At 38.0% G+C, this 14,696-nt stretch overlaps 1 protein-coding gene across 9 annotated transcripts in view; it reads left to right on the top strand.

The window, feature by feature from the left end:
- Positions 1-14,696, top strand: part of EBF1 (EBF transcription factor 1) — a 406,628-nt gene that overhangs the window by 7,032 nt on the left and 384,900 nt on the right. For all 9 annotated transcript variants that reach the window (XM_053566782.1, XM_053566781.1, XM_053566779.1 and 6 more), the window contains exon 5: positions 8,009-8,082. In XM_053566782.1, coding sequence (XP_053422757.1) covers positions 8,009-8,082 — 74 coding nt within the window. The remainder of the gene's footprint in view (positions 1-8,008; positions 8,083-14,696) is intronic.

Below are 14,696 nucleotides of genomic sequence, written 5' to 3'. Positions count from 1 at the left end.
CAGAAATGCAGCTTTATGTGTGTGATGTCGTATCCTTGACTTGCAAGTGAGGCTAAAACTCAAAAGGAGTCGTGGGCAAGCAAAATCCAAAGCTAGGTGTTCATTCTACACTTTTATAGACTATTCCTGATCTTGTGTGGAATTAGCAGCATTGAGCTCAAACAGACATGTACTCAACCATCCAAGATGTATTGGTATGACACAATATTTCACACCTTTTCAAAGTGTCTCATTAGACTATTCTGGGTAATGACTCCTAATTTTTGGGCTCTATCAGGAAAGATGAAGCTTCCTTAGATGTAAATGTGTAAGAATCTGAGGCTCCTTATTTCTGTGCCTCCCTTGTAAAACACATAGGATATAAGGTTTTAAAGATTCATCCACCAACTAGTAAAATAAGAGGCTTGCTTTTGGGAAGGGTTGTTCAAAACCAAGTTTAGCTAGACTAAAAATAGTTTGTTTTTGTGTCATTGCTGTTTTTGGTATTCCATTAGTGAGCATGCAAAAAACTCTGTAGGATCCAGAAGTTTGTGGCCGTTGTATCCAGAAACAATACCTACTGCAGAAGCTCAAATGAATCCAGTGGGTGAGATCTGAGTTTTAATGGGCCTCATTTCAGATTTGCATGTAGTTATTTGCAATATGATTACGTTCTGTGACTGCTTCAGTGAGTTATTTATTTTTAGTTTAAAAAAAATTGAAAACTATCCTCCTACCATCTTGCTTTAAAAGAGTGATATTTTATAATTCAAAGAAAGGATACCAAATTTCATAAAATTATCAAAACAAAACACTCCCTGCCCCCCGCCCCCAAACAAAAGCATTTTTGAAAAGGGGAAAACAGTAGTCACTTAATCCTTGTGTGTATAGATTTGAAGGTGGATGGTGTGGAAAGGGGAGCCTGAAAAGGGGGTGGTTCCAGCACAGTGGGGGGTCCAAGGTACAATAATCAGAAATGTTGTCAGGTTTCTCTCCCAGCTAGACTTCTTTATATTTGTTTTGATGTTCCCGGGTACTTTAAGTACTTGACGCAAGTGCATTTTTTTCCTATTGATTGTTTCATTGTATCCTGCCATGACTAGGTAGATTTGGTTAACAATCCTTTCAGTTCATGGCCCTTTATTGGTAGATAAACAACATTTTTAGTCTATCAATAAGTTCCCAAGGCATTCACTAGGCCGGCAGAGAGGTTCTTTCATATATTTGGGAGAATAAACAAACAAAAAGGACAGAGCAAGTTTATAGGCAGAGGCCATATTTCAGCAGCTTTCTTTCTCCTTTGGTAACATGTCAAAAATGCAGGTGATTTAAATTTCCTTGCAAATAGAGGAATGAAGAAGTTTGGAATTTTTATGCATGATCAGGACCTGTGTTTGGGAAAATGTAAACTCATCACAGTGGAAAATGTGTTGTTTGGAGTCTGGGGGTGAAAACAAAGCTGATGGTTTTGGAGAGATTGCTGGAGCCAGATGGCCTAGTACTTCCCCAGTCTGGCGGTCCAACTGCTCCCTCCTGGATAATATACAGCCATTTGTTCGGGGATATTTACGCTAGAGCTGTTTCCATGTGAATGTTTGAACAGCATTAAAAACGAACATATTAGTAGAGATGCATTTATTGAACTTGTATGACGATAAGATAGTCTTTTTTCTCCTTCTTTACTTGTAGTGCTCAGAGGAATGAAGCATATTTGGACACTGGAGACTTGTTTACATAGTTGCTGAGCAAGAATGATTTGGTCGTAGAGAGTAATTAAAATATATAATTTGGAATCAAACTAATAGAAATAATTGCAGCACCTACCTCAAAGCTCTGTTGTGAGAATTAAATTAATTCATACATGGAAAGGGCTTAGAACAGTGACTGGCACATACTCGTATTAAGTGCTTAGTAAATTAGCTGCCTTTATTATTTTATTATTGTTATTGCTCCATTAAGTTGACAAAGCCAGTTTTATCTACTAATATAGGTATGTAGTTACCATATGAGTGAAATATCTTTTATTACTGCTAGAAAAAATATAATATGGGATTGTTAGAACAATTTAGTTTTTTTTACAGCGTTTGAATAATATAAGGAGTTTTAGCTCTTTGAGGCATAAAAGATGCATTCTAAAGCTAATTGCTTTTGGTACACATTCTCTTTTCATTAAGGACCGTGAGGTAACTGAAAATCATACTGAATATGATATCACTGCTTTGCAACTTTCCTAATTCACTTCTAAAAACGGGCCTCCTTAGTTGCTGAGCTGAAATTACATCTTTGCAATTTGTTCATTAGTAGCCAAGCTGCTAATTGAAACAAAATAATTTTTAAAATTTTATCCCACTATTAATGTTGGATTGTTTGACACATTATTTATGGAATGTCAGATTTGTAGTATTTTCTTTGGCATGGCTTAATTTTTAACTAGTGGTCTTCACCTACTGGAAATTTCTAAGACCACAATAGGTAGCATGTTTTTTTTTTTTTTTGTTTGTTTGTTTTGTTTTTTTGTTAATGACAGCCATTAGAACGTGGTGGTCAAATGTAATGATTCTTATTACAGCATGTTGATGTTGCTGGTGTTCATATGGTCTTTTGATTAGTTCGGTTCTTAGTAATTTGCTACCAAAGGCTTACTGACAGTTGGCATGCAGAGGACATTTCACTTTTGGTTAAAGGTGGTGTCTTGTATATTCATGAACTTCTCTAAGGTAACAAATTGTAGGTAGAATAAGAGTCACATAATTGCAGGGTACTTAAAAGAAAATAGGAGTCACATAATTGCAGGTTTGACTTAAAAGAAAATTAAAATTTTTGTTAGTTATAGGTCTTTCCTCCCTCTCTCTTTTCCTTTCTTTTTTCTTTCTTCCCTTTTTCCCTTCCTTCCTCTTTTATTGTCTCTCTCTTCTTTTCCTTTTCTCTTTTTCTTCCTCCTCCTCTTGTCTTCCTCTTCTAATGATGTTTCCTTTTCTTTGGTTGTAAACCTAGAAAGACTCCTAATGAAAATATTGTGTTCTTAAAACCCTGCAGATTTTGCTGAACTAAAGTTAATAGTATTCTCTTCACTTCCTTTATTTTAATGTGGAACACAAAGAGTTAAAACTATTAGAAAAGTAAACACAGAAAAGCCTTGCTCAACTCTCTTTATTTCCTTTGACATCCTATTGATGTGTGGTCCTGGTGTACATTCATTGTGTATTTTTTGTTTCACCGTGTGGTCTTTATCCATTGTTAAGTTTGAATTAACTTTAAAGACTTGGTGATATTTTGGAAAAGTGAGAGGCATTTCACAAGATGCCTTCTAAAACAGCAGCAACTGACACAGGTTTTGTAAATTGATTGACGTATATTTTCAAAAATATTATAGGTTAATATATAATTGAGTATTTGAAATGATGGCATTTTTATCCATTAACAGTAAAATTTCAAGTGCTGGCATTGCGTAAGGATTGAAAGTTTAATAATTTCTGTTTTCTTCTTTAGTTAACTATAAAACGTTATTCTGGAAAAACCCTCAATTTAAAGTGAAGAGAGTTTTAAAAAATAATATGCAGTATGTTCTGTCTACTGATTAGAGTGCAACAGTAGAAAAGGGAGGCTAGTCTATAAAAATAAATCTGCTCCAAATCTGTCCAGTTTTGACAACTTGTTTATCAATTTCACCAGGCTTTATAAGTTGAGATGAAGTTAATACTATTTGTTTTTCAACTTTTCTTCCTATCTGAGCACTTCTACCTCCTTCAGAACTGTATTCACTATGGACAAGATTAATTTAAACTTCATTTTCTACTTGATGCTACATTTTTTGTTTCTTAAGTTACAAACCTCAACTTGATTCACCATCAATTGATTTATTTAAATAGTATGTTTTATATGCTTCTCTCCCCCTCCCGCCCATCTCTGTAGCAGGCCTCCCATCCTCACTTCTGATAAACACATTGATTTATTTAAACCACTGTTGTCTTTGTCCCTCTCACAGCAGACAACCTTCCTCATAGTGAGCAGACGCATGATTTACTATGGAGGATGAAAATAAGCCTTCTTCTTGGTGTTCCATTGTCTGTGTCCTAAACCAGCTGTCTATTAAAATGGTTTCACTTAAAATAGTCAATGCTGTTTATATGCTTCTGTGATCTCCCAGCTGATCCAACCTCAACCAGCTTTACTTACACCCTACAGAGGCACATATTTAAATGAGGAGGAGAGGCAGGAACTTCACCCTAAGTTGGTGTTAGAGGATCTCTATCCTTTTGTGCTTAAAGTCTGAATTGTTCAACTATGAACCACTCTTGATGTGTGTGCTAAACATAAGTGGTAGGGAATTGATTTGAAGCTATCATCTAGAGGGAAAACGTGGTGGCATTAAAAAAAAAAACTCTTATTGTTAGTGCTCTGCATCAGAGACATTTGACGAAATGAATTCATCATACCTTCTTACAATGGCTTTCATCAGATGTTGGTTTTGGGGCACTTAGCTTCTATGCGTGTGTTTTAAGGAGTTGCTTTTTCAGTAACAAAAACTGCTTGATGAGTTTGGAGGTAGATCTGCCTTTGACTGAATTCCACTCTGGAACTAAACCCATTAAACTGGGGTTCTAATTTACTCTAATTAGAGCATTTTTACCCTACTCCCTGGTTGAGTTTTACTATCGTTTATTTCAAAAGTTACAGAAGCAACACTTTTTTCTCTTTTTGTGTGCTAAAAAATATTGTTCTTTAGAGGCCTCTAAGAAACTTCATGCTTTCACCCCTCCCCAGAATTCCAAGCTATTTCTGAACAAATCCAAACTGATGGTTTCATTTTTCTATGCTTGATTTGGAGAAAGATTCTCTGTTTTGCTTCTGCAGCCAGAAGCAAAGTGGCAGTTTGGTATTTGGTAAAGAGATGTGTTATGGAGGTTCTGATCCTTTAAATAAGTGATGTTCAGTCACAAAACAAATAACAGAAGAGGGTGGCACCTGTGGTCAAGTGGGTAGGGCGCCGACCCCATATGCCGGAGGTGGCAGGTTCAAACCCAGCCCCGGCCAAAAAAAAAAAAAACAAAACAAAGAAATAACAGAAGAATTCTGTAAGTCTATGTCATCTACTCTTTGGGGCAGTCGTGAATGTATTTGCATTACCGCACTGAACATCACCAGGGGCCCACTTATTTCAATGGAGCCAATAGTCTCAATAAAAATAATATTCATATCCTCTAGAAAGAGTAAAAATGAGAAGGTCTGATGAAACTGATAATCCCTCATCTCCCCCACAAATAAAACTTTTATTATTTTTTACAGTAGAGAAAACTCCCATCAATATCTATGAATTCATTTACCAAGTTGCTTGTTTTAATTTAGCATGACAAATACTAAAGTTGAAACAGAGGTTATCAAGAGAACATAGAAACAATTTAGTGATAATAGGATTTAGCAGAAATGCATCATTAGAGTGTTTTAGCACTATGTATGAATGAGATCTAATCAGTAATCTACTTTTTTAAAAAAATTTTTCAGCAGTGAGTGCAGGAAATAAAGCAGGCAGATACAATTTTTGGTTTTCAAAACATTTTCAGTTAATGTGTTTTCTTGAGTAAATCAACTTTTTAGGAATTTGTTAAGGTCTTTTAAGAATACAGGAAAGTATGCATACTAAAACAAGTAGATGAAAATTTGAGACATAATACAATATTAATATAATCTAGATTATCTCCCCAGAAGGGGGTTATAATTGTATAGGGTAAAGTGATAATTTTTCAGTGGGGGAATCTGGATGATGATTTCTGGTGGATGGCAGGCACCACCTTTACCAAATGGTCAGAATTTACATTTCCTATAAGTGAACTGGAACTCTTCAACACCATGATTTGATAAACTGAGAACTCAGCCTCACCTCTGTGGTATTCCTGCCCTGAAGTATATAACTTTTATCTAAGCCTGGAAACTCAGACAAACCCTAATTGAAGAACATTCTACAAAATAACGGGTCTGTATTCTTTTTTTTTATTATTAAATCATAGCTGTGTACATTAATGCGATCATGGGGCACCATACATTGGTTTTATACACAGTTTAACACATTTTCATCACACTAGTTGACAAAGCCTTCCTGGCATTTTCTTAGTTATTGTGTTAAGACAATTATATTCTACATTTACCGAGTTTCACATGTATCCTTGTAAGATGCACCACAGGTGTGGTCTGTATTCTTTAAAAATATCAGTGAAATACAAGGATTTGACTTGAATCCAAGGATTCTGGAATGTTCTATATGAAAGGAGACGACCACAGAAGGCAGTACTCAATTTTCTTTTACTGTAAAGAACATTACCGGGTAGTTGGTGAATCTCACTAGTGTCTGCGTATTAGATTGTTGTAACAATGTTAATTTTATGATTTAGGTAATTTTACTGAGTTATGGAAGAGAATTCCTTGTTTTAAGGAAAGACATGCTGAAGTATTTAGGACATTTCTATGATTTACTAATAAATGATTCAGGCAAAAAAAAAACCAGAAAAGAATAAAGCAAATTTAATAAAGTGCAAATATTTGGGCAATCTGATAAAATATGGGTAAATAGTATCCTTGGAATTCTTTATATATTCTTATAATTTTTCTGTATGTCTACAATTATGTCAAAGAAAAACATTTAAGAAAATACAGGGTTATGATAGGTTAGTCATAGCAGAATGGTTTTGATGGGCCAAAGGTAGAGAAATATTTTCTGTTCATGCAAGTACCTTTCCTCATTTTTTAATTTGTTGCAATATTTGTTTTGTAACATGGTCAGATATTATAATCACAGTTGGCTCTGAGGATCTGTACACAATGGGTCTTAGGCTGTACCCATCTTTCACAGGTTCTGAAAGTCTTAGGTTCAAAAATAAAGCATCTTAGAGCTAAGTACAAGTTAGCCACTGCAATATCTCTGTATTCTATAGAAGAATAGTCTTTGGTTAATTTTAGTAGTTTTGTCACCAAGAAGTTGAGGGTTATATGGATGTGTGAAAGTAATTTTATTAACAATTTGAAGCTGTGTGATATTAGTTTTATGCAGTGATATGGTGTTAAATTAGTTAAACGTATCCCAGTACAGAGCACTGCTCTCTCTGCTAATAGCTGTGTTTTTCTTTTGCCCTGATATTAACATGTAGATCAGCAGTTCTCAACCTGTGGTCACGACCCACAGGAACTGTATTAAAGTGCCGTGGCATTAGGAAGGTTGAGAACCACTGATGTAGATCCACAAGGAAGCTGAGGTCCCAGGAACCTTCTTGGTGTCCTTAAGCAAGACATTTATATACATATTATAAAAAATAGACAAGAATATCATAGCTGGTGAGATGGTTTGGTACTCCATATTTTGAGTCAGATGTAATTCTTCTTAGTGTAGGGAGATAACTCTGTGGAATAAACCCCCACACAGCATATGCCTGAGAGTATTCCTGTTTGGGTGGCTGTACACTGAGTGAGAGCACATGTTTTCAGCCTGTTTATGGGAAGAGGGATTTTCCCTGATTGATGACTCATTTTAAAGATGACACAGTTAGTGAATGGACTCATTAGGTTCACCCATACTTGTTTTCTGCTCCTTACCACTAGAATACTAAATACTGGCCCTGGACAGAGTCAAGTGGGGAGACAAATCCATAGCATTTAAAAATTAATTCCATAGGCTTTTTATATTTTAAACAAATAGTATCCCAATCTGCTAAGCTCTCCGGGGCTTGCCACCGTATTGATTAGATTTATTTTATTCTGTATTGTATTAAAAGGAAGCCGGTGGTTGTCTTGACAATAAAAGCCCATGCCACATGCTGGTCCCAAGGTGTGCATGATGATGACGGGTATTGACAGGGCCTGGGGAACATAGCTCATTCCCTTCCATTTGGGTTGCTTCTGAAACAATCAGCCTGAAGAGGCCTTTGGCTTCTGAAAGCTATTTGGCCCTCAGTAGTGGTGAAGTGGTCAAGAACTCAATTGTGAGACTGTGTTTTCTGCCACTTGGTACAACTCTTAGCTAAAATCATGCCTTTGCTTTCAGGCCATAGTGTATGAAGGCCAAGACAAGAACCCAGAGATGTGCCGAGTCTTGCTCACTCACGAGATCATGTGCAGGTAAGAAACACTTGGGCCTCTCCCTTTAATTATATTTCCAACCAAGGTAAACTTAGGCCTCTTTGGGGTATACTTTTGCTTCTATTCGATAATTTACAAAATGTTAGGATGTGAGTATCTAGTTGTAAAGTGTCAGGCTTTGTGGCAGTTCTCAATTATTTATCAGATTTCATCCTGAAAGACATACATTTCTGTTTTGATATGATACTGTTAATGGGCACAAAGCATCGCATTCCCCTTCTCCCTCACAAATGAATGAAATAGAATATAACCATTTTGGTGTTAATATATGCACTCCACTGCATTGCCAGTAAAGTGAGTAAGAGTTCTATTGATGTCAGCAGAGGCCTCTGTTTGGGTAAAACTTGAAAGTTATCATTCCCCTTTTTCATTCTCCCACTTAAAAGTATAACCATCTGTACCTAAGCATCTCTTCTCTGGAAACTGAGTGTGAGTTGTTTCTTTTCATCTGATCTCTTCATTACCCTGTAGATAATTCTGACAATGTAACTAATATTTCTCAGAGGTAGTGAGCTTTTGGAAGGATGGTAAAGATGAATCCCTAAAGGGTGTAAGATTCATGTTACTCACAAATGACTGTCTTTATTTTTGCCCTCAATCAGTCCAAAGCTACATTTGGAAATGGGTTGAGGCCATGAAAGCCTGGCTTCCACATGTGGGGGAGTAGAACAGGCAACAGCCTTTAACTTGCATTCTTATTCTTCATAAAACACCACACTTTGTTCCCAATATATTCTGAATAATTGGATAAAGCACGAAGATGCCACTGTGCATCAGAGGAAGGCTACTAATTGCTCTGCTAGCCATGCAGGCTCTTCCTGGCACAAAGCTGGCTTGGCTGCTGACTGCCACTGACCAGTTCATCTGGGGCTTCGGTGGCTGCCTTGACATGGGTGGTCTTTATTTGGTGATCACAGACTTGTGGGGAAAGCAGCCTTAAAACTCTACAGGTTGAAATAAAATAAAAACGGCTTACTGTGCTTTTGAGCAAAATCCTAAATATTAACATCTATGTCCACAATTCTGTATGTATAGAACATTTTCATTTTTTCCTTCTTGAAAAAAACATACTTCTAATATATTGTTCTAAAATATACAGAAGTTTCGCAAATTTTCACTTCAGTGATTTGTTAAACTTCTTAATTATTACAAAAACTAGAAAAATGTGTTTCTCTCATTTTAAAGCAGTAGCAGAACCCCCAAAATATGGTCATGGATTTCTTGGATCATTAGGCAAAAATTGTGTTATACTGTATATAACAATTGTACAATAAAAGTGAGTTGCACCTTTCGGAATTAAATGAGTAAAATGTATTTTGAAAAGCATTAGAACACGACCTCCTTCATCTTACTATTTTTTCGACCATATCTCTATTTTAGCTTCTTACAATTAGCATGTCATTAGGATGAATTTTCCATGTTCTACTATATGTTATTCTAGCAAAATAGGAAACAGACAGGAAGATGGATCTCAACCAATAGACCAAATAATATCTATATATCATAGATTTGCATCTTATATTTGCACATGTTTGGACTGTGCTAGAAATAATTCTGTTCTTGAAATACTTAAAGATATATTATGCCTTTCGCACACAGGCCTACCCTCCATTAATGCAGTTTATATTTTTCTTGTTTTTAAAATTCATTGGTCCAAAGTACTTTATTATGCGGATTGGTGTGCTTTATTGCTGATGTTCTTTCTGTTTTTCAGAAACATAAACATAGCAAAAATAAAAATTTCAGGCCACTGAAGGCAAATGATGATGTTTGTACTGCTTGGCTAAGAGAAAAAAGGCATATTCAAAATGTCATCGTGCTAATGTTACAGATTACAACGGTTTTCCTGGCTGCCTATAGATGTGTAAGGGGTACTGTTTGTTTACCAGGCCGCCATGACCCTATTACACAAACCTGTCATCTATTGTGTGGCTAACAGTCTTTTAAATTGCAAATCTGATGCTCTTTAGGGGGCTTTAGGAAAAAAATTCTCACTTTCCACACCATCCTATTTCTCTTGATTTCTTGCCTGTTGTAAGTGGAAGTTGGGATGTGCTGAATTTGCACCAGGGGTGCAAATGCAGGCTCAATTATAAGCATAAAATTAGAGTCTGTTCACCATTAATCAGGCTGGCTAATTGCTATGCACCACCATTAGCCATATGGTGTGAAAGACAGCTTGCTCTCCCTAAGATGAAATTTCTTCATTGCAGACATGAAATAGTGAGGGCCCTGGATTTTAAAATAGCTTGATTTAGATATTTAATTTCTAAACAACTTTCTGCAGTGCTTTCTATCAAAGCTAACGGCACAATAAAACTTTGCGTTGATGTCACAAAAGCTGTGTATTTATAGTGTGTTGGCTATGGTGAAGGAGACACAGAGAATTTAGATTGACGAGACAGGGCTTGGTATGATTCTGTTTTGTTGCAGGCAAAGGAAAACACACACACACACACACATATGCACGTGCACACCAGAGAATTGTGTCTCAGGTAGTTGCAAATTAAAAAAAAATCTCTTGTGTTCTATGGAGAAGGTGACCCCACTGAATGGGCTGGATAAAGGACTAGTCATTATTGGATTGTAATTATTACCACTCAGAGACAAAATCTCCTGGACTTGATGACATGGAGTTCATTCTATGGAATTCTGAGTTTCTGCCTTTTTGGTAAATTGGAATCTGTTTCACCAATTGTCACTACATTTTGCTAATACTTAGTGGTTAAGTTCTTAAATAATATGGCCCCATAAATGATTTTTGAGAGTAGGATTCCACAGGGAGTTTGCTTATAAGGAAATCCTGAAATCCTGTGTTTAAATGTGAATAGGATATAGAAACTATACTTGGGCGGTGAACCAAGTTCCCTGTGCTCAGTTTAGAAAAGTACTCTTTTTCCATTATCAGTCCACGGTTTCTTGTAGGTCTATGAGTTCCCAGGGCTGATGCTGACCTGGCCCCTTGACATGCCTATGTTTCTTTCTTCCTTTACCAGCTTATTCTAATCTCATCCTTCAGATTCCCACTTTGTGTGGTTTCTTCAGGGGAGCATCCCTGGCTCCTGGCCTGAGTGGAATCTCATTGTTATGAAATCCTGTATGCAGTAGTCCCCCAATCCCTGGGAGATATTTCTAAGTGCATAAAACTGAGAATTGGATGGTAGCAAACCTTAAAGATACTGTTTCCTTCCTATGCACACCTATCTATGATCAGGTTGGGTTTGTAAATGAGGCACAGTATGAGAAGAATAACAATATTAAAATAGAATAACCATAACACTTTATTGTAATAAGTATTATTTGGATATGATCTCTCAGAATATCTTAATGTGCTATACAGTGGGCAACTGAAACCATGGAAACTGAACCCACAGAAAGGGGGAGCTACTGTACACTATACTTTCCCTTCATAGTGCTCCGAGCCTTTGGAACTTGTGCCCACAGTCTGTCCCTTGGCTGGACTGATTGCTCCTTATAGGCAGAGAAATTACCTGGTTTTCCTCTGTGCTTCAGTTGTCCCATTTGTGAAAGGGGGAGGGAGGTGATATTACTTATTTTGTGATAGTTAAAATTAAATGCTATAATCCCCAGAAATGCTTATCCCAGTGCCTGCCTGACACATAGTTAAGAACTGAATGTCTATTGTTATTATTATATTAATGGAAGCAGAAGCAGCAGTATTCATGGTGTCTAGCAAAGTACCTGGCACACAGTTGCTCAGCAACGATGTTAAGAGAACAGTGAGAAGAGGTGAAGTGTCTATAAAATATTAATGTACTTTGTTCTATTTGTGGTGGTTAAGAATGCTTTCATTCATTCCTTTAGCTCCTACTATGTGCAAAGCACTATAGAATGCAAAACCAGAGGACACTGTAATTGGAGAGAACTTATGGCTAGAAAAATGAGACCTGCTGGTAGACAGCTGGACTGTACTCTAGAAAGGGCTGTTCAGAGAAGGGAGGGCATACTTGGAGGTGGGTAGTAGCAAGAGGGGTAAGATAGGAGGAGGATTTTAGCAGGTGCATGAGGAAGTGTTTGGGCACCTTTGTGGGTGGTCCAGACAGGACTTCTCTGTGGGGAGGTCTGCAGGTGGGTAGACCCTAGACCTGTATCTAGGCAGAGAGTCATGGCCAAAGATAGCCAACTCCAGACATCTTTCCTCAAAAGTGAGAGTTGAAGTCGTGGGTTTAGATAGGCTTGACCAGGGTGGGAGAATAGCACAGGAGAGAGCATAGAGAAACTTCTGGGGAGTAAATGCATTAAGCAAGGAGGGAGGACCTGTTAGAGAATTAGGAAAAAGAATCTGAAAACATACAGGGCATAGAAATAAAAGGAGGGTGTTTCAAAGATGGGGAGTTATCCACATAATAAGTGCTAGAGAGATCCAGGTGAACATGAAAACTGAAAAAGCACCAGGTCACTAATGAATTTTGAGAGGAGATTCAAGTAGGAGTGGAGGACTAGATGCCAGTATTCTGGGATTGATGTTGGAAGGGGAGATGGTGACAGGGAGAATCACTGATGGGGCAGGTCCTAAGTAAGGCAGAAGAGGAGGGCTCTATGAGCTCAGCTACTTGCTTGAGTTAGTGTTATAAGGATAGAAAATTTACCTTAAGATGTGGGAGGAAGCTGGCATCCGTAGGTCAGCGATCATGGGTTCCAGCTTCACCTGGGCCTGATAAACAAAACAACAAGAAGTTCCAAGATGTAGGAGGAAGATAGAGGATATAAGTCTATGATATGTAGTTGATTCTTAAAAACATGTCATCCTTACAACTATTAATCAGACTATTCTGATAATTTATGTATCTCATTCTCTAGCTGCTCTGGCTAAATAGGTAAGGCATCTTTTTTCTTTTTTTAATTGTGAAGCTCAGCACTTAAAACAAGGCTTTTCTTCAGTTGAGAAAGCCTCTACTTCTAGGAAGAAGTTCCATGCTACTCAGATGAAGATCCATAGGTCTCAAGACTAAGAAACATTTAAATGTTTCTTGCCTTGGTTTTTGCAGCGGTGAGTGAGTTCACTAGAAATGCACCACACTGAGGCAGCTATGGAAGAGGCTCGTCAGCTTGCTTTGCTGTTGTGGTGCATATTGTTTGGCAGACACATGATACTGCTGGAGAAAGAGCTGCTGTTGAGAGTCCACAGTGGACATACCATGCCAGGTGTTAGATATGCACTCCTGTGACGGGCTGCATTGTTCTCCTGTCACTTGGGTTGCAGGCTTGGGAGGGACATGAATCGTGGTGGCACCTGCCTGCTTTGAGAATCCTGCTCTGGATTCCTGACAAAGCAAATGGGGCAAACTCCATGTGCCTCCAGTAGATCCCTGCATTAGGGAGAGAATACCAAGTTGTTGCTGGTCCAGTGTCTGATACATATAGTGAGAGCCTAAAAAATACTGTTCCGAGCAGGTGAAGGTCCATCAGTCACACAGTAATGAGGACTTAATTGTCATTGTGAGTTCTTTTATTAACACGGTGACTTTCCCTTTCAGTGTTTGCATCTGTTTCATCTCCTGACTTGTTTTAGTGTGAGCCTTCTCTGCCTTATTTGTAAATGAATTTGTTCTCTTTACAGCTGGTCCATCTTGGTTAATGCCTGTTTAATGCACCCTTTCTTGGTTCTGCTGAGTTTAGTAGAAAGAATTGGGGGCAGTTCAGCTTAAAATGAGGGTGCTCCCATGGGCAGGAAAGACTGTTATGGGGACAAAGGACAGGGCCTTGCTCTGCCTGGCCCTAGGAAGTCACAGGGGGCTAGATGACAGCACAGTTTGAAGGGAGACCTACCTTCCCCACTTGTGGGTGATTTAAAAATTTTTTTGATATGAAAGTAATATTGCAATTCAAAGCAGAATACTTCAGAATTTTGAAAATAAAATGCATATCCTCCATTCTTTCCTACTCCCAGTAAGTTAACTCTTTGAAGTTCCTACTCCTTAAATCAAAAGATATTCCCTAAAGGCCTCCTGTGTGCCAGGGTAAGCTCTGGTTGTGGAGATACAGGGGTGAACAAAATGGTCTGTGACTCTGGCCTTGTAGGGCTTTTATTCCAGTAAGAGAGACAGACAATAAAAGAAGAAAAATAAACATAAAATGTACTGTGATGAATGCTATGAACACAAATCAAGCAGGGTGAGGGCTTGAGAGCTCCGGGCAGTCAGAGAAGGCCATTCGAAATCCTCTCTTTCTCTCCCTCCCTTTCTCTTGTGCTCTTCTCTCTCTTTGTCTCTCTCCCTCTCTTTCATTTTTCTCCCAGAAATGGGGCCATACTATACATACTATTCTGCAACTTGGTATTCTCAATTCACAATTTAATAGCCAGGCACAGTGGCTCATACTTGTAATCCCAGTACTCAGGGAGGCTGAGGCAGGTGGATTGCTTGAGCTCAGGAGACCGAGACCAGCCTGAGCAAGAGCAAGAGCAAGACCCTATCTCTAAAATACTAGCTGGGCATTGCAGTGGGCATATGGTCCCAGCTTCTTGGGAGACTGAGGCTAGACGCTTAAGCCCAAGAGTTTGAGATTGTTGTGAGCTATGAGGCCACTGCACTCTACCAAGGATGACAAAGTGAGACAAACAAACAAAAAAA

This window comes from Nycticebus coucang, chromosome 17 (genome assembly GCF_027406575.1).
Source record: "Nycticebus coucang isolate mNycCou1 chromosome 17, mNycCou1.pri, whole genome shotgun sequence".
Classification (NCBI taxonomy): domain Eukaryota; kingdom Metazoa; phylum Chordata; class Mammalia; order Primates; family Lorisidae; genus Nycticebus; species Nycticebus coucang.
This window is presented reverse-complemented; position numbering and strand designations above follow the sequence as displayed.